The sequence below is a fragment of the Mus caroli genome, unplaced genomic scaffold, assembly GCF_978045245.1.
Source record: "Mus caroli unplaced genomic scaffold, Mus_caroli_1 scaffold_4, whole genome shotgun sequence".
Lineage (NCBI taxonomy): Eukaryota > Metazoa > Chordata > Mammalia > Rodentia > Muridae > Mus > Mus caroli.
Window position 1 is genome coordinate 79528456 of NW_028227259.1, and position 18344 is coordinate 79546799.

The 18344-nt window shown below is 43.2% G+C and overlaps 2 protein-coding genes across 3 annotated transcripts in view; one reads left to right on the forward strand and one right to left on the reverse strand.

The window, feature by feature from the left end:
- Ppat (phosphoribosyl pyrophosphate amidotransferase) overlaps positions 1 to 18344 on the reverse strand; it is a 29479-nt gene that overhangs the window by 7946 nt on the left and 3189 nt on the right. Inside the window, exons 2-6 of the mRNA XM_021161829.3 lie at positions 5663 to 5729; positions 4537 to 4743; positions 1128 to 1240; positions 884 to 1029; positions 164 to 236 (exon numbers count right to left, since the gene is read on the reverse strand). Coding sequence (XP_021017488.1) covers positions 164 to 236; positions 884 to 1029; positions 1128 to 1240; positions 4537 to 4743; positions 5663 to 5729 — 606 coding nt within the window. The remainder of the gene's footprint in view (positions 1 to 163; positions 237 to 883; positions 1030 to 1127; positions 1241 to 4536; positions 4744 to 5662; positions 5730 to 18344) is intronic.
- Paics (phosphoribosylaminoimidazole carboxylase and phosphoribosylaminoimidazolesuccinocarboxamide synthase) overlaps positions 7192 to 18344 on the forward strand; it is a 30544-nt gene continuing 19391 nt past the window's right edge. For both annotated transcript variants that reach the window (XM_029477240.2, XM_029477241.2), the window contains exons 1-2: positions 7192 to 7591; positions 17212 to 17336. In XM_029477240.2, the coding sequence (XP_029333100.2) occupies positions 7207 to 7591; positions 17212 to 17336 (510 nt within the window). In that variant the 5' untranslated portion in view covers positions 7192 to 7206. The remainder of the gene's footprint in view (positions 7592 to 17211; positions 17337 to 18344) is intronic.

The window sequence follows — 18344 nt, forward strand, 5'->3', positions numbered from 1 at the left end:
GCAGAGGCAGGAGGATTATTTCTGAGTTCGAGGCCAGCCTGGTCTACAAAGTGAGTTCCAGGACAGCCAGGGCTATACAGAGAAACCCTGTCTCGAAAAACCAAAAAAAAAAAAAAAAAAAAAAAAAAAACCAAAAAAAAAAAAAGAATAGGATACAACTTACCTCGCACCGATGGATAAAAAGCTGCAAGACTCTGAAGACACCACCCATCCTTCAGTTTCTGAGGATTTTTTCTCTGTAAGTTACCAGACAATCAACTTAGGAAATGAGTTCAGGGCTCCTTGTTTAGTGTTTGCTGCTTAGTCCTGGGGACAGAAGCCAGGAGCCTTGTACAACCCAGGCAAGTACTGGATTAACCAGCTGTATGTATCCCCAGACCCCTCAAGTAATTTTTTTTTTTAAAAGAGGCATTTAGGCCAGTGGATAGAAAGCAACAGAAGTCGATAATTGAAGTTGACCTCTGACCTCTAATCAACCTGTATGCATACATACATGTGTACATACCCCCGCCCCCTACATACAATAAAGCTAAAGAGCGGGCTGTGAAATCACAAGGACCAGAGTTCAGATCCCAGGACGCACAGAGTAAGCCTGGCATCCTGCAATCCCCAAGTTCAGGCAAGACCCTGCTCATGAGCTTAGGTAGACTGACTGAGGATGACGCCAGACACCCCGTCCCTTCTAGCAGCCTTAAGCACACAGCCACATACAAAGCGTGGATGCACTCACATAAATTCTTTCTTCCCTATTTCTCCCTATCTATAGGCTCCCTGTAACCAGTTTTGGGGGAGGAAAGGCAAGGATCTTAAGACTCGACAACAGGAAGAAAGCAACCCTGAAAAAAAGCATTACGAAAATCAAATTCCTTCTGAAGCTCGTTACCTTTGTCATTTACATCAGAGACTGGCATAAGACGGCCGATGCAGAGAGGACGATTTCCATATGGATCTCGCACGGCGTAAATGAAATCCCTGTGCATTATAACCAGGGAGTATGCTGCCGGCGCTTCTCTCATTAAGTTCTTAATTCTGGAATTACAAGGAACTGAATGCATCACAGGCTATAAACACAGACAAGCAAAGCTCTCATGGCCAGAGCTGCAGCTATAGTCCAGTTCTATAGTTACCTTGCTACCCAGTCTGGAGCATCATCTTTTTCTTGAGGAGGGGTGTATGCGAGTAACTGGGTAATCATTTCACTATCAGAGGACGTGGAAAGCCCAATACCCTGCCGCAGAAGCTACAGGAGAGAAAAGTTTCATCATTAGACCATGAGATGTCCCACCCCCCATCCAAAAGCACACAGTAATAGAAACCAGGCATTCTACAAATACCCAGTTACAACCCCTGTGTCCCACTAAGGGCATGTGTATACTCTCGGCAGCAGTCCACTGTTAGGAGCAATGGGAAGTTTCTAGAACTAAACAGAAAAAAAGTACCCTAGCAGATATAAAGCAGAACTTAAGTTTGAGGGTGAGTAGATTTGCAAATGGCTTGACCTGCAGCCTTTTCTACCTTCCTGATGAATAGGGCACATTCCACAATCCTGATAAATAGGGCACATTCCTTCCTTAACAGTAGCAAAGAGCACCAATGCTGGTGGCATAAATGAACATCCACACTTCTGACCATGGAGAGAAGCCAGGAATCAGCATTTTAAATGACTAATGTAGGAGATATTTAATAAGCCCCTCAGGGACAGCTCCTCTCTGAATCAAGTCAGCTAGTCAAAATATATGAGCAAGGCTCCTCTCACCCTCTGGACAGCTGTCTAGGAGCCATCCTTCCTGTACGCTGTCCCTATGGTGCAGCACAGCCACCAATTGGATCAGCTGGCTCATTTGATTAGCTCTGTGGTCTACTTAGGACCTTTCATTACGGGTCCAGCAGGCTGGGTTAACTGAATGAAGAACACAAGAGTCCCTTGGGGCTTCTCATCCCGGGGACACCCAGGAAGGAAGATAAAGAGTTCTAAGGGGGTGGTCAGGATCATAGGCTCCAGAAGACTCCAGAGAACTATAAAGAACTGTGGGAAAGGGCAGAAGAGATGGCTCAGTAGCTACAAGCACCAGCTGCTCAGAGTCCAATTCCCAACACTAACATGGCAGCTCAAACACAACCCCTGCAACTCCAGTAGCTAGGGATCTAATGCACTCTTCTGTCTCCAAGGACACCATCATGCACATGGCCCAAAACACACACTCAGGCAGGCACAGGCACGGGCACACGCACACACACCAGAAAGAACCATGCAGAGTACTGAGGAGGAAAGAGACAGCAAGAGCTGTGGAGAAGCTGCCAAGACCTGCGCTGGAGGGGTTCCAAAACGCTGCCACAGCTCACTGGCTCTGGCTACCCAACACCCCGAGCTCAGGCCTGTAACACTAGACGCTGGGTCCCTGGCACGGAAAGCCCAGAGCACTAAGTAACACTAGCAGTAGAGAGCCCTGACACCATAGGCTCAAAACTTGTGACAGAAAGAGAGCTGCACTTTGTGTCTTTGCAATTTCTATGTTTATGGAGCAAAGAATCCCTCAGCTTAAAAAAGAAAATCATACAAAATCATCTTTATCTAGCCGATGTGTTTTATTTGTGCCATGAAATATAACCTTCAATGCTGACTTGGCATCTCACAAGGGCACATAAATACTTCAATATCTGAACGGCCTCTCACCTAAGCCTTTCAGACAAGGAATACTCATTCTGTGCTCCGCTTTCTTCTTCCACTTTCATGATATTGTTCAGATAGGGGAAATGCCTACAATCCCAGGGCTTGGGAGACTGAGGTAGGAGGACTGCCGTTTGAGGCTAGCTAGAGCTGGCACTCTGATCTGGGCTACAGTAAGACTTGGTCACAAAAAAAAGATAAAAGAAACACATCACTGCCCTTGATACCTATGCGGGATAGCGCCAGTCTCTTGCAAAACCAGCCTCCTCAGATGCTCATGGCCCTTACAGCAACGGGCATGGCACTCAGTAGCACACTGCTTGCCTAGCTAGCACACATAAGGTCTTGGGTTCAATGTCCAGAACCTCAAACAAACAAAAGGTGCTTAAATCCTCTTTATATTATTTTCCCTCCAAGACAGGGTTTCTCTGTGTAGCCCTGGCTGCCTGCCTCCCAGATGTTGGGATTAAAGGAATGTACCACCCCAGCCAGCCTCTTTATTTCTTACAGTAACTAACACAATGCAAACCACTGACAGGTTATTTAGGACATAACAAAGGAGGCTATGCATGTTCAGAATAGACACTGTTTTCTACTTCCAAACATAGTTCTTTTATCTACAATTGAGAGATCCGGAGAGCCAAAAAGTGCATAATGATCTCAGCCTAATCTTTCCTGGCACACAATCCACTGAAATATAAGTGTATTTTGAACAGTAATATAATAAGGATAAGACTGGTGGCTAGATACTTCTTGACAGCTTAAGAATAGAGGGAAGCTACTGTGGAAAACAATCATGTGACCAGAGGGCTACATTCAGCCTTAGACCAAACCTGCAAAGAGAGTACAGGGGTCAAAGGTCAAGATGACCAAAGGCTAATCATGTAGGCAGACATGTATGTATGTGTCCAGAAGACCTAAAAGGACTGGCTTCATGGATCTTCTGGGTGCTGAAACAGTGGAGAGTGATGTCCAAAAGGCAGCAGCCCCATGCCTCCTCCCACAAGCCCACTGCCCCCCCAATCACCTGTTCCGAATCCTTCATAATGTCTCTTAAAACACACCAACATGCACAAATTAAACATTTTCCTAAAGTTCTGTGAACCACTGTGCTCCCAAATGAGTGAAATCAAGGAGGGATGTAGGAAGATCAAGGCCCAGCTGTGGGCCCTTAAGTGCTCAAGGCCTACACATGGGACGGGCATCTGAACGAGAGACAGTCTCATGGAATTAACACAGGGGTCCTGAGGTAGGAGACCGGAGGGAGAATGGGAAGAACAGGACACTAACTGTGGGTTTAAGAAAACCCCACGTTTGGTCACAGCAATATGGCCGCGCTGAGTCTGGACATAGGCAACAGTGCTTCAGTTTTCCTCTGTCACAGACTCTGAGCATAGGAACAGAGTCATAAGGAGCTGTTTACAGTAGCGCTTTGTGCTGTTGACAGTAACCATACACCAACATTCCAAATCACAAAGTGGCACTGCTCCGATCACTTGGGGAGTACAAGAATCTGGATTTAGAGCAAGCAGGCCAGGCAATTCTGATGCAATGGCTTCGTGCAGGGAGGTAACAGCGGCAGTAACTAGAAGATGCCCTTTATCGGAGATCTTCAACTTCCTTTCCTTTTTTCCTTTCAAAAAGGAGCTCTTGGAGCTGGTGAGATGGCTCAGTGGGTAAGAGCACCCGACTGCTCTTTCAAAGGTCCGGAGTTCAAATCCCAGCAACCACATGGTGGCTCACAACCATCCGTAATGAGATCTGACTCCCTCTTCTGGAGTGTCTGAAGACTGCTACCGTGTACTTACATATAATAAATAAATAAATCTTTAAAAAAAAAAAAAAGGAGCTCATAAAAACCAACTTACCTTCTTCCGCAACCGAGCGGCGTTCACCAGTTCCCCGTTATGGGCCACAGCTATTTTCCCGTGAAGCGTCTCAACAACGAATGGCTGGCAGTTTTCCAGCTCACACTTTCCCGTGGTGGCGTACCTCGTATGTCCGATTCCAAGGTTTGAGTCATACAATTTCTTCAAATTGTCTTCGGTAAAAACATGGTTTACAAGACCCATTCCCTTGAGAAGTCAAAGTAAAAGTAGATTTTAGGGAAAAGACAGAAACTAGGATTGGGAAGAAACAAGACCTTCCCTGGGCAACCCAAATTAGACACAATCTGTCTCTGTGCTCCAGAATTTGAATGAATTAACTTTGGAATGTGGAAGCTTCTCTATGTAGCCTTGAACGTCCTCAGAGATTAGCCTGCCCCTGCCTCCCTCTTCTGAGTTCTTGGGGGTGGGGGGCGTGAGTGCCACCACAGCCCAGGTGAATTCACTTTCGAGACAGGGTTTCTCTGTGTAGCCCTGGCTGTCCAGGAACTTAGAAATCCGCCTGCCTCTGCCTCGGCCTCCCAAGCGTTGGGATTAAAGGCGTGCGCCACCACCGCCCGGCCCGTGAATTCACTTTCTAAATTGCACTCAGGATATTCACTTCATTAGTTTAGGGTTGTCACAATACTGAAACACTTCTATCTTATGACAGATAGTTAGCAATAAGATTTTATTACTAGGCAATGAAATCTGTCAAATATAAACTGAAATTGGCATTAAAAAAAAATAAAGCATCTTAAAACATTTAAATAGATTTAAATAGACCTCCTGGCTTGAATGAGCCAGCCTAGCAAAAGATCGCAGGAAAGAAATGCATCCTAATTTGACAAATGTGAAGACAACCATTGGAAGCAGATCTATCCAATATGGCTTCTAGCTATAAATTTATTTACACTCCCATATCTATCTCTTTATTTACTTACTTGCTTACTTAGAAACAGGGTCTTACTACACAGACCAAACTAGCCTCAAACTCAGATCCACCTGTTTCTGCACACACACACACACACACACACACACACAACATTAAAGGCCCCCACCACCGCAGACATTACTGACCAGCTGGCAACAGTCATCTCCAGCATCAGTGTCTTTCATGTTCACTTACCTTATGCACCCTGAATTTAGGCACTGGACTCCCATCACTGGTCACAATACCAGCGCTCTCCTGACCTCTGCGAACAAAATAAAGGCCATCACCTGTTAAATCAGACCACTTGATACGTTTCCTGCAGAGCTTCATCACGCATCCCCTTCCCAAAAGAACCCATAAGCTGAGAGGCTCGAGACATCGCTGTCCTGTGACAACAGGATAGTGTCATCTACTTCTAATTGATATGCCAGGCCCTTCAGTCACATCATCTGATCTGGCTTTCATAGCAATCCTGTGAAACGGGAGCTATGATTATGATTCAGAGAGAAATATAAAGAAAATGAAGTAACACAACAAATGCGCAGATGACCGGTTTTACTGTGTGTTCAGAACAGATAACCTAACGCCAGAATTTGGATAACTTATGCCTATAATCTGCCTCTGAATAAAGCCTCAAGCACTGAAGTATGTAGATAGCAATATCAGAGAAGGCAAGAATACTTAGCTGCATAAACTGGACATGACACATCAAGTACAATTTTCTGAGGCAAGGTCTCAGCATACCACATCATGGGCGCCTCTTGCTCTAACATACAGTGTGCTGGGATAACGGGTGCTCATCACCACACCCGGCTAACGTTTTTTTTGTCTCTTGGTTTTTATACTTTCCAAACTTCCTCCAACAAATCAATCCCACCCTCCTTGTGCGGTAACCGGTTTCTCCATGTAGCCTGGCTGTCCTGGAGCTTGCTATGTAAACCAGGATGGCCTCAAACTCAAGAGAAATCTGCCCGCCCCTATCTCCCTAATGCTGGGATCAAAGGCGAGCACCATCGCCCCCAGCATGATATAAACCTTTAAGTGATTATTAGCTATAAACCTCAGTCAAAACGTAATGCCTTTGCAAATGCGTTTCCTTTTGCTTTTCTGTGTTTGGGTGTTTTGTATACATGTATGTATATGCACCATGTGGGTGCTGGGTATCCCCAAAGAGGCCGATATAGGGTGTCAGATCCCCTAGAGCTGGAGTTACATACAGACATCTGTAAGCTGCTACACGGATGCTGGGAACAGAACCTGGGTCCCCTCCCTTGCAAGAACAAGTGCTCTTAACCACTGAGCTATCAATTAGGTTCAAATTCAATTATTTTTAAGTACATACCTATTCATATTTGCTATAAACCTTTTAAAAAATCCCCACAGCTACTGCCAACCATTTCCAAGTAATTAAAAAAACAAAAACAACACATTCAATGAAGCCAAAAATTATAAAAGAAAAGAGACTCCCTGCCCCCCACCAAGTACTTTTCATCCCCTTTGTCCCAAGGTTAATTTTTCCCTGAAGCCCAAATAAGATTAGCAACCATTTAGGTGCAGGCTTCTTTAATGAGGGAGCCTGCTTATTTGGCAGATCCTCAAGTTACTCCCTTAGGCAGCTTGAACCAGTTAAACTACACCCTCTCAAGCTCTTCGGAGCTCATGGACAACCAGCTCTCTGGTTTCCTAGGAAACAAAAACATGAGCTAGAAATAGCAAATCACTTCCAGGTCACTTTAAACATGGAGAGTGGACCTGGGAAACACTGGACCGAGGAGGAGGTCAAGGTTTTACTAAGTGTCTGGGCAGAAAGAAATATACGAAAACAACTTTACCGAACGCTGAGAAATAAAGAAGTCTTTATTTACGTTGCTAAAAGGCTGCGATCACTAGGAGTATACAGAGACTGGAAGCAGTGCCGGGCAAAGTATAAAAATCTCAAGTACGAATACAGGACAGTTAAGCATGCCCACAGGTCAGGAGACAGCGCGAGGACGATGAAGTTCTTCCATGCCCTGGACGCAATCCTGCAGTCTGAACCGACCGCACAGTTAACAGAGGAGAAGGATGGTTGCAGCAAGTGCCTGGCAACCCTGAGCCCAGTTACCGCCCCAGAGATCGCCGAAGGTAAAAAGAAAAACGCCATTCTTTTGTCTGTCACTGTGTTTACAATTTCTGAATACATCCGATAAATGTAGCCTGAACTATCAAGATTAAAAACAAAAAACAACAACAACAAAACCAAAAAACCAAAAACCCAACATACTATTTGGCACCAGGTATGAATTTCCAAACCACCACTTCTTACATCCCAACACAGCAAAGACACATTAAAACAGCACTAAACTGCTCTACTAACTACGGCTGGGTTGACATGACTGAAACATAGACAGGTCTGAATACTTCAGGATTTATTTTTATACTCTAAAGGGAAAATATCAAATAATGCTGTCCGGATGCTGTTATTCACAGTTTCAAACAAGACCTAATTTCTCATCTAATATTCCCACCTCTTAAATAGATAAAAAGACCCCCTCTGCCCCCCCCAAAAAAATCTGTAATGGAGCCCCCAGGAACTAGGGCTCTTCCAGGAAATTGTATGCCATGAATGAAAACAGGCTGCCTGGAGGACCTTGTGTGACAAAGACCTTCCTCTTTCCCATCAAAGTGTCAACGCCACAGGCAAGGTCAATAGATGGAGATTTCCCTCCAGCTTTGGGCAGGACTAAACAAGCCTATTTCCCATTTCATCACTGTCTCAGTACAGACAAGCAGCTGCACACACAGCCAGGCTCTCTGCCTGGAGATCTATTAAGAGAACTCGGTGAAGCAGCCAGGGACAGTAGCTGGGGCCATCTTTGGTGACAGTTCTCTTTTTCCCTTTAGCTGGTGTCCGCAGCCTTTTGCCACCTGCTTGCTTCTATTTTGTTTTTTAAGGAAAAATTAACTTCTATAACCGACCACCCCATCCCCCACCTTATGCAGTTCTGAGGAATGAACGGCCTTGGGCTTGCTGACCAAGTGCTACCACACAGCTCCACAGCCCTTCCTGTTAGCTCTAGCCAGTTGGATATTCTAGTTTTTAAGTGTAGATAAGATAGTTCCCTTCCTTTTCTTCCTTCTCTCCCCCGCTAACCCCTGTCCTTTTTTCTAGAAGTGCTAGAAGTCAACTCTACACTCCTGACTGCCCCCTGACCCTTTTACACCTATCCACTTCTGTAAATGACAACTCAGGTCAGTGGCATCTCACACAAGGCTCATGGTCTCCTAACTGAAAGCATCTGGACCTATTCCCACCGTGGCCAAGACCCCACTCTTTGTCTCTCCTTGCTTTATACAAACGTACCCTGAGCAGTAAGGGTTCCAGCTTAACACCTCTAGGTTGTCGGGCATGCGTGCTACTTTCCCACTGAACCATCATCAGCCGGGCCCCTTAAATGTCAGTTAATAAACCAGTTCCTGAAGAGATAACGAAATGGCCAGGCAGTGGTGGTGCACGCCTTTAATTCCAGCACTCGGGAGGCAGGGGCTGGCGGATTTCTGAGTTCGGGGCCAGCCTGGTCTACAAGTGAGTTCCAGAACAGCCAGGGCTATAGAGAAACCCTGTCTCGAAAAACCAAAAAAAAAAAAAAAAAGAGAGAGAGATAACGAAAGACTTAATGGATGTTTGTTCTCCAAAATGTTAAAACAAATTTAAAAAGTTACATAATTACAAAGTAAGAAGTAAAGTAGGATTTCTTAAAATAGATGAAGTTTTCAAAAAGCCAATGTGCAATCTCAGATCACAGAAGGTAAGTTTTCACACCAAGTACATAAAATAGTAAATCTGAAAGTGGCAGTCAAAAAATCCTTAGAGGTGGGGGAGGTCTTCTGTGAAATATCACGAAGTCCTTTCTTTAAAAATAAATGTAGTTCAATGGATAGAGACACAATACACACAAACAGGTAAGATGTGAAAGGAGCTGAACCAGTTCTCCACCAGGAATCTAAGTTCTAAGTCAGCCTCTGTGATGGAACCCTGAAGCAGCCAAGTACACACATTTTTTGCCTAAAATGGGCGGACTGAGCAAGGCAGCCCTGAGAACCTCTAAACCCTACTTTCCTAAAGGGTTTATTTGTGGTTAAATGACACAAATGCCAAGAGGGAAAAGCAGTTAGGACTGAAACTTTCAAGGAAGTAGAACAAGTATGTTAGGTATTTCTGCAGCTATTTCCATTCAAAGGGAAGTTAGCTATCTACAGATAAAGTTGCCCACAGGCGGGGTCCCTGCACAGAGAAGACTTAAGAGATTTACATAGGATCAATACCTACCAGGGACCTAAGGGAAAGGTGCTCAAAGTGGAAGAATCTAAAAGCAAAGGATCCCACAGAGTACTAGTGACTTTAAAGTCCAACTCTGAAAGGATATAAAATAAAATGAATCCTACAGATCTCCTTATGTTCCTACAGTCAGTCACTGCTGGAGAAGTCACTAGAGAGGATTCAGTAAGCCACAGATCAGAAGACAGCTTTTCAGATGTAAAACAATGTCTTGACACAGGTAAAGCAAAACGCTGTTTACAAGTGTAAGACAAAATAAAATGTTATTATAGGGTACTGCCAAAAATAAATTATTCTACCTCAGTTCCCAGAAAATTCTTGTATTGAAGCCCTAACTCCCATGGTATTTGTGGGAATGTCTCTGGAGAACAATTGTGCTTAGATGAGGTCACGGGGGGAGGGAGGACCCTCATGATGTTTTACAAGAACCCAAGATGCTACTTAAGATGTAAGATTATGTAAAATGCTGAGTAACGCTTATGTTTATGAACTGTATGAATGGAAGGGAAAGAGTAAGGCAACCTTTTGTCGGCTGTTCTAAAAATGCAGAGGGAACTGTGTCAACTGACTTAAAATTTCAATCATTGGTCTCCAGCACCAGAAATGCTAAGACTAGGAGACAGGACAAATCCTCTGGGTGAGGCGATGCCTGTTGACTGAGAACCCCTGCCCTGTGGTAAAGGATAGGAAGGTGGAGAGAGCTAGCTTTCCACCTGATGGCTCACCTCTTCCACTCAAACCACAGGGCTGCGGGAGAAAGGCCAGTGATGACTTGCAAGTAGAGCCATACACTCTAGGAGCCTTTCTTCTCTGCTTTACCAGACAAGACGTCCTGTGCTTCATAGGTTTGCGGAAGGGAACTTAACACTCAGACTACACTTCTTAGCAAGAAAAAGTCCCATGGGGGGAAGATCAGGTGCAGTTGGAGCTGAGAGTAGAGTTCAGAGTTAGAATGTCTGACTGGCTACTTACAAAAGGGACCGCAGCCGGGCATGGTGGTGCATGCCTTTAATCCCAGCAGAGGCAGGCGGATTTCTGAGTTCGAGGCCAGTCTGGTCTACAAAGTGAGTTCCAGGACAGCCAGGGCTATACAGAGAAACCCTGTCTCGAAAAACAAAACAAAAAAAGAGAGAAGGCGACAGCATTCTCTTGTTATCTCAAACTGAAACATCCTCGTCCATCAAGGAGGCGCTCCCAATTCTCACTGTAGGAAAACCACTGCTTTGTTTCCGTTCTCAATGTGATTACTCAGGCAGGCAGTATCACAGATGATTTATCTCTTATTTAGCATCAAGCCTTCAGGTTCCTGTATGATCTAATCTGCATGGTAATTCACCTGTCAGGGAGCATTAGGGTTCTGCCTTTTGGCTATTTTGAACAATGCTACTATGAAGAACAAAACAACACACAAAAAAGCCTTGGTTCCAGCTTCAATTCTTATGGGGTGGGAAGAGGAGCAGAGAGCAGATCGCGGTAATGTGTTTAAGGTTTAAGGGAACTTGCATATACTGTTTACCCAGAGCAAGTACCTGACTCTATGGTGAACCTGTGCTCAACTCTGGGGTATAAAAGCGTTGCAGTTACGGAACCATTTTATCGTTCCACTACAATCTTGAAAGTCTCCCGAGTTATAGGGATAGAAACAGATGCCCAGGCTTGCACTATGCGTGGAAATCACTTGGCACTAAAACCTAGCCAATTTTGATTTGAGTACCCATTACTCAACAGTAACTCCTCCCCTCCCTCCCTTTGGCTGCTCTACATCAGTAATGATTAAGGCCACTTACTGGTTTATCAAGATAACCTCCCCACACATTGATTTCATTAAAGTACCCGAGAATAATCATGCTCTCCTTCTTGTCTTGAGCTTTTATATATAAGAAAATTTTAAAATCAAGTTTTTCATGAATGAGAAGTTATTTATCTCTCTTCAAAAGCCTGTGGCAACAACCTACTCTCCTAGCATATGAGGGAGGCTCTGGTACAGTCAACAGGTACAGCTGCCCATAACTTAATGTTTTGCAATAAGAAAATCAGTCCTTGAGGTGGTTCTAAGGGACATTTGCTATGCAAAAGGCAGCACGGAAATCTGTAGTATCCTGACAAAGGCATGCTCAGGTTTGCCCATGTCAGCTCAGATAACGCAACACCATTGCCTTTATTTCATAATGTGAACAAGATTGGTGGGTTGTTTTTTTTTTTTAATTTCGAGCTGGAAAATGAACATCCACATACATATGCAGAGAAATCCTTCCTCAAATATTTGCCTTCCCAAGAGATTTAAGAGAATAAAAATGAAATGCCATGTACCTAAGCTGGAAAAACATTTAAGAAACAGTTGAATATATTTGAAAAATCAATGTACTTTATAATTTATAAGCTAAGCTCTTGTGGTAAGGTTACTTTATTAACACTAGAAATACAAGTGCATTTTCCAGTGTACCAGCTCTAGTTAATAGAGGGCCTAATGAAATGTGTTTGTTTATAGAGGTCTCACGTAGCTCAGACGGGCCTCTCTCTAGTCACCTATGTAGCTGGGGATGACTTTGGACTTTTGATCCATCTCAGTACCCACAGGGTATGAACAACGATGTTTTCCCACATTTTTGTACACTTGCTTGGAGGTGACTTATTTGAACAACACCCGATTGCAGTGCTATCTAGAGCTCCTAAAGGTTAGGTGCTTTGTTGAGAAAAGACATCAGATAACCTTCATTTGGCATGCCTTACAGTCGCTGTTGGCAGTGAATTCAATGTTAATGAATCTACATTAAGCAGAAACGCACAAAAAGTTATATATTGATCTATGGCAAAAAGTATCCTAACCAGTCTTCCAGGAGCCTAACTGTATATTCCCAGTGGAGTGACTAAAAATGAGAATTGCAGGGTGTGGGTGACACATGCTTTTTACTTCCAACACTCAGGAGACAGAAGCAAGTCGGATGTCTTGAGTTCCTGGCCAGCCAAGGCTACGTAGAGAGACGCTGTCTCAAAGGTTAGAGAGAAGGACTGTGTCTTATTGAGTAGCTCCACATGACTCCGGAATGCAGTCTATCATTTGAGGTCTGATGTTGCCACAACCTTCATTTTGGTCTCACTGTGCAAATATGTCCTTAACAAGGCTCTGTGCTCAGGCCTGAAGAAGCTCTCCTTATACCCATTATTGCACATACTTACCTGCCTTTAATTCCAGCTCTCGAGATGCATAAGCAGTAGGTGAATCTTTATGGGTTTGAGTTTAGCCTAGACTAACTGAATCGCAGGACACCCGGGGCTCTTCTGGGGGAATACTGTTTCAGCATGAAAACTGCTAAAGCTACTAAAGTGATCTCCTGCCTTCATACAAACTACACTCAGGAGCATCCTTGTTCATGCTTAGGTGCTAAACAAACAGACTTGGTCTGAAAATACCATCCCAGTTCCACGCTCAGCACACTGCTTTGCAGTTTAATGCAGAATACTTAAGAGACGCTGAAGGAGGCAGTTCCAACATGGCCGCCTTAAAATGTGGTTGACGAATACATGTTCTCAGTCTCAAGGCTATGTATTGGAAGAGATAATTTTGCCCCGATAGTGGGACTCAGCACAACCTTCAACTAAAGAACAGATTAAATTTAAGCTGCTACTCTGTTTTCTAACAGAGGAGAGAAAACACCGTGGATGCTACCCCAGGCCACGGTCTAGGTGGTCAGATTTTAAGTGTTCATTTGATATTTTCCGTCTTAAGTATTTGATATTTCAGCCTTAGGTAGTTGAAAGCTAGAACTCTATTGTATATTACCTGAGCTTTCTTACTATGTCTAATTTGGTACAGAGTATAGGAGGAGGAAGAAAAATGTCTATTCCCATTTCTTACCAAAAGAAATTACTAATATAGCTTCCTATATTTGTAAATATCCAATGAAAACCTATTGATTGAAAGCAGCTATATCAGGCAGCAGTTTGACTTATTTTCAGATTGAATAGTTATAAAAAAAGTTTGACCCCCTCCCTACTGAAATTATTATAATTCTCAGTGATTTATGACAATCCTGGTGTGTTAAGTGAATTATATTCAAAACACAAGAATTGATAATGTGTTTGAATAACCGAAAGGGTCCTGTTAATTTACAGGTAATCATATTCCCTTAGAAGATGCTGAAAGTCACACATACACCTTAACAACACATGATCCAGGAGTTGGAAAGCACTGGTCTGAAAACGAGGTCAGAGCACCGATACAAGTTTGACCTGATTTAAAATAAATAAATAAATAAATAAATAAATAAAAATCAAGCAGTGTTTGAGGAGACCGCCAGAAACAAAGACACTCGAGGAAACCGCCCGGAGACCTATCCAGTTTGGGATAGACAGAGACTGGAAACAATGTCATACCACTACATATAAAAATTCAAAACACGAATACAGAGTTTTACAAAAGACAAATGATAGCCCTCAGAGAAAACAAAGATTTCATGATGAAACTGACTGCATCCTAAAACGCAGGTCTCCTGGAGTTCCCAAACACAAACATGGTAACCCTGGCAACGCCTTTCCTCTAAGAACTTTGCTCTTTTATATCAAGAAAAAAGTCTTGTAAAAATAAAGTCCACTCACCACCATTATTTATTCGACTGACTATAATTATTATTAGAAAAATATTATTTCTAACTTCAATTTCTTTCTAAGCCCTGACCAAAATATTCCTAATTCCTCACCTCATTAATTTTCCTAATCACTTCAGTATTTCTCATTTAATATACTTGAAAACTAACACATACCACAAGGGGTCACACACTGACCTTATGTTTAAGAATTACCTGAAGGTCATTTTGAAAGCTATGGAACTGGGAGCAACAAGAGAAAAACACAGGAAGATCAGGAAGTCTGTAAGGGCCTGGAAAGTGCTAGGGCTTTTATTTTTTTCCTGTGAAAAACTTTTGTTGCATTTTCCTGATAACATTGGTATTTAGCCCTATCCCTGACAAACTACACTAAATACAATGTTTGTGAACTGAGAGTAGAGAATGCTGGGAAATTAGTTCACAGCTCATTAAAAGCAGAACTCAAAAAGTCACTGGATGCGTTCCCAGTCAGGTAACTGCAATAACCATGCCCTTCAAAGGGCACTTACAGAAAAGGAATGGGGCCCACAAATTAAAAAGCTATAAAGCGTGGTTTTCTCAAAGGGTAGGTAATAAGTATACTGTTTTAATAACTATGAAGATAAGCCAAACTCTGAAGTCTTTTTAGAATTATATAAATTAAAGTCCAGATGTTACAACTCATTTCCTTGTACTCGGGAGGCTGAGGGGAGACCACAGTGAAGCAGAGGTCATCATAGGATATGTAATGGAGCTCCATGCCAGCCTGGGATAGAGTGAAACTGCGAGCCCACCAGATACCAGAAGAGGAAGTTCAACGCAATATAAAGAAACCCAAATATGTAGATATTCAAGTTCCTAATATAAAAAGGCTCGGTATCTGTTTATAAGCTACATATATTCTCCTGGATATTTTAAGCCATCTCTTAATTGCTGTTAATAGCTAATATAGTGTAACTGCTATAAAGTCACACTATTGTTTAAAGAGCAATGGCAAGAAAAGTCTTTTTTTTGTTGTTCAGTACAGCTAGTTAAAAAAAAACAACAACTCAGTATTTATGGATTGAAACCACGAATACAGAATGCATGTAGACAAATGGCTGACTGTATACAGGAATGTGCACAAGACTGAAGATAAGACAAACTAAGTTCTAGTCTCTGCTCCTAATTCGACAGCAAGCTCATGTGACCAGCACCCAAATCAATACTCAGGAGGCTAAGAAGGATAAAAAATTCAAAGCCAGCCTGCGTTACACAGCAAAAGTACGTAAAACGACAAAAAATAAAAAAACCCAACAAAATAATCATTCTGGATCCCACAATCCCCCCAAACCTGCTAGCTTTTAACTCCATCCCATAAAAGACCATCATTAATCAATCATGGATCAACCTAAGTAAGGTTCGTGCTTTTTTTTTTCTTAGTGTGAACTTTAAATGTCAAGTTCTTCTCTTGTATCAGTGCTTATGAGATCCATCTCTAACTGTGCTTGTGGTAGGAACATTGTATCACTCCGGAACGGTGTATTGTACGAGTGTGTGCATCTCATCACACACACACACACACACACACACACACACACACACCCCACTCCATTCTACTATATTATCCCAGGTTTTTTCCAGCCATTATGAGTAACTGCATGTGTGTCGATGAACATCTGTATGCAATTCTACTGAGTGCATCCCAGAGTATGGGTTAGAACCGTAGGCCATACTTCTATTCTGGACACTGTTCTAAACAGTTTATATATAAGAATTTAGTGCATACAAGTTATGACATAGCTATGATCATCACGGCCAATTTAAAATGCAGAAACTGGATCCTAGAGAATCTTGTGCTTCTGAACTAGCGAGTTACACACGTCTGAGAGGGCAGAGGCCATGCTTGCCTCCTGTTCCCTATTCAAAGTGTCTTGTTTGCTCATGGAAGTACAGTCTTGTGCTGCAGGACAACAGAGGGCATGGGTTGTATGTGCTAAGAGGAATCTTGGAAGATTACAGAGCAGTCAGCAGAAAGCTATAGCTTAGTGATGTTTACCATAAAGCACCCCGAGACAAAATCTTACCCATTTGGTCATGTGGGAGAAAAGGCCACACTGCCAGTCAATGAAAAGCACAGCACAGTCACGAAGCAGCACGTGGCACCTGATGATAATGGTAGCAGGCGCCTGCTAGTGGATTCTGTATTTGCTAGACTGTCCTTTGCATCATCATTTTAGTGCGTCACTATTTATAGAGGCTCCATGACGTGAAACAACTGAGCTGTGCTACCCTGGCAGCAGCCTCCTATATCAAATGTTTACCGAGTCTCTGGATTGAACCAAGATACCTTGTTGAGTGACTGACCTGCATGCATAGCAACAAAATGGCCTAATGATGCATTTCTTGTAATACATATCCCTGTGCTTAGGTGACCTGTAACAGCACTGGAGGGTAGAGGAAACTCAACTCAGACCCCAACTCTTGTAATTCAAGTAAGGTGAAAATCTTGTAGTACCATCTTTTTAATTTATAAAATGTAGTCAGACGAGTTGGCCCACCTTTAACCTCCAGTGAAAGTCATGCAAAGAGATTGCTACTGGCTCAGTACACAAAAGTACTTACCTGTAGCCTAAAAGATAACAAAACAGATCCAGACGTTTACGAGGGCTGCCAAGACTAAGCTGGTGTTTTAGCGGCCTTGTTAACACCAACAGCCTTAATCTTGGCACCCCAAAAGTTCAACCTCCTACTGCACTGTGTTCCTCAACACACTTCAGGAAGAGGCCTTGGATGCTTGCCTTGGAGGCTGTCTGGGCACACCCCTCCCTACTGAGTGCTTTCCTGGTGGTGTTTCTTTACAGAAACAATGTCTACACCTGTCAAGAAAACATCTCCTGAGACCACTGCAAACTGGTTTCCTCAAAGCTTAACAGAACTGGAAGGTTCTACAGGATGTTTCTTCCATCAGGACCCTCACCTCCACCAGGTAAGTTTCACACATGTTGAGAAGTATAAAAATATGTAGTATTATTAGCCATTGGTTTTAATTTCCCGTTCTGAGAACGGGACCACTCACTGACGAGGACATGCTCATTTCCTAATTAACAAAGTATCAATCGTCTCCTTTCCTTTACTGTAACAAAATACAGGAAAGCTAGAAGCTTTGTACTTTCTTTGGTTTTGGTTTTCTTTCTGTTTGAGACAGCGTTTTTGTGGCTGGCTGGCTGGCCTGGAACTCGGCCTGCAGACCAAATGGACCTCCATTCAAGACATTCACCTGCCTCTGCCTCCCGAGCGCTGGGTTAGTGGTGTGCATCATCACCATGCCCAGCCTATGTACCTTTTCTCTTTTAAAAGGTTATTTTGGTCAGTCTGGGAGGCTGAAAGTTCATGTTTGGGGAAGTCCCTTCAGTCCAGCTTCTGGCGAGAAGCTCAGTGTGTGTGGCCTCACCGTAAAGGTCAAGTGTAATGGTGAGGGAGGGAGAGAGCGAGCATAGCTAGAATTCCAGGGTCAGGCTCACCCTTTTATAGCAGCTTGCTATCCGAGAGCTAACTTAGTGAGACCACTGTTACTCCACAATGCCCAACCGCTCAGCTTCCTGTAAACTCCATCTCTGAAGATACCACTAGAGTATTGCCACACTGAGTAACACTGCCCCCATGCCCACCTTTGGAGAATAAGCCATATCCACACTACACAAAGAACCTTCAGGGGGCTGATTCATGGGATGTGTCTAGAAATTCCTTTTTAGAGAGGAATTTAAAATAAATAGGTCCAAACTGCTCTATGCTCCATAAGATGTGATGGTGATTTAAAGATCAAAGTGAGCGATTGGAGAAGTCTACTTTGTTCAGAACTCTGCAAATGACTAGACATGATGTCTCCAAGCCCAAACAGTATCTGGTGATTTTTATGACACTTATATGAGTGCATCTTCATGTGAGATGTGAAAAATGGAGGCTTCTACAATAAGCCACACCTCTCTGTATTGGT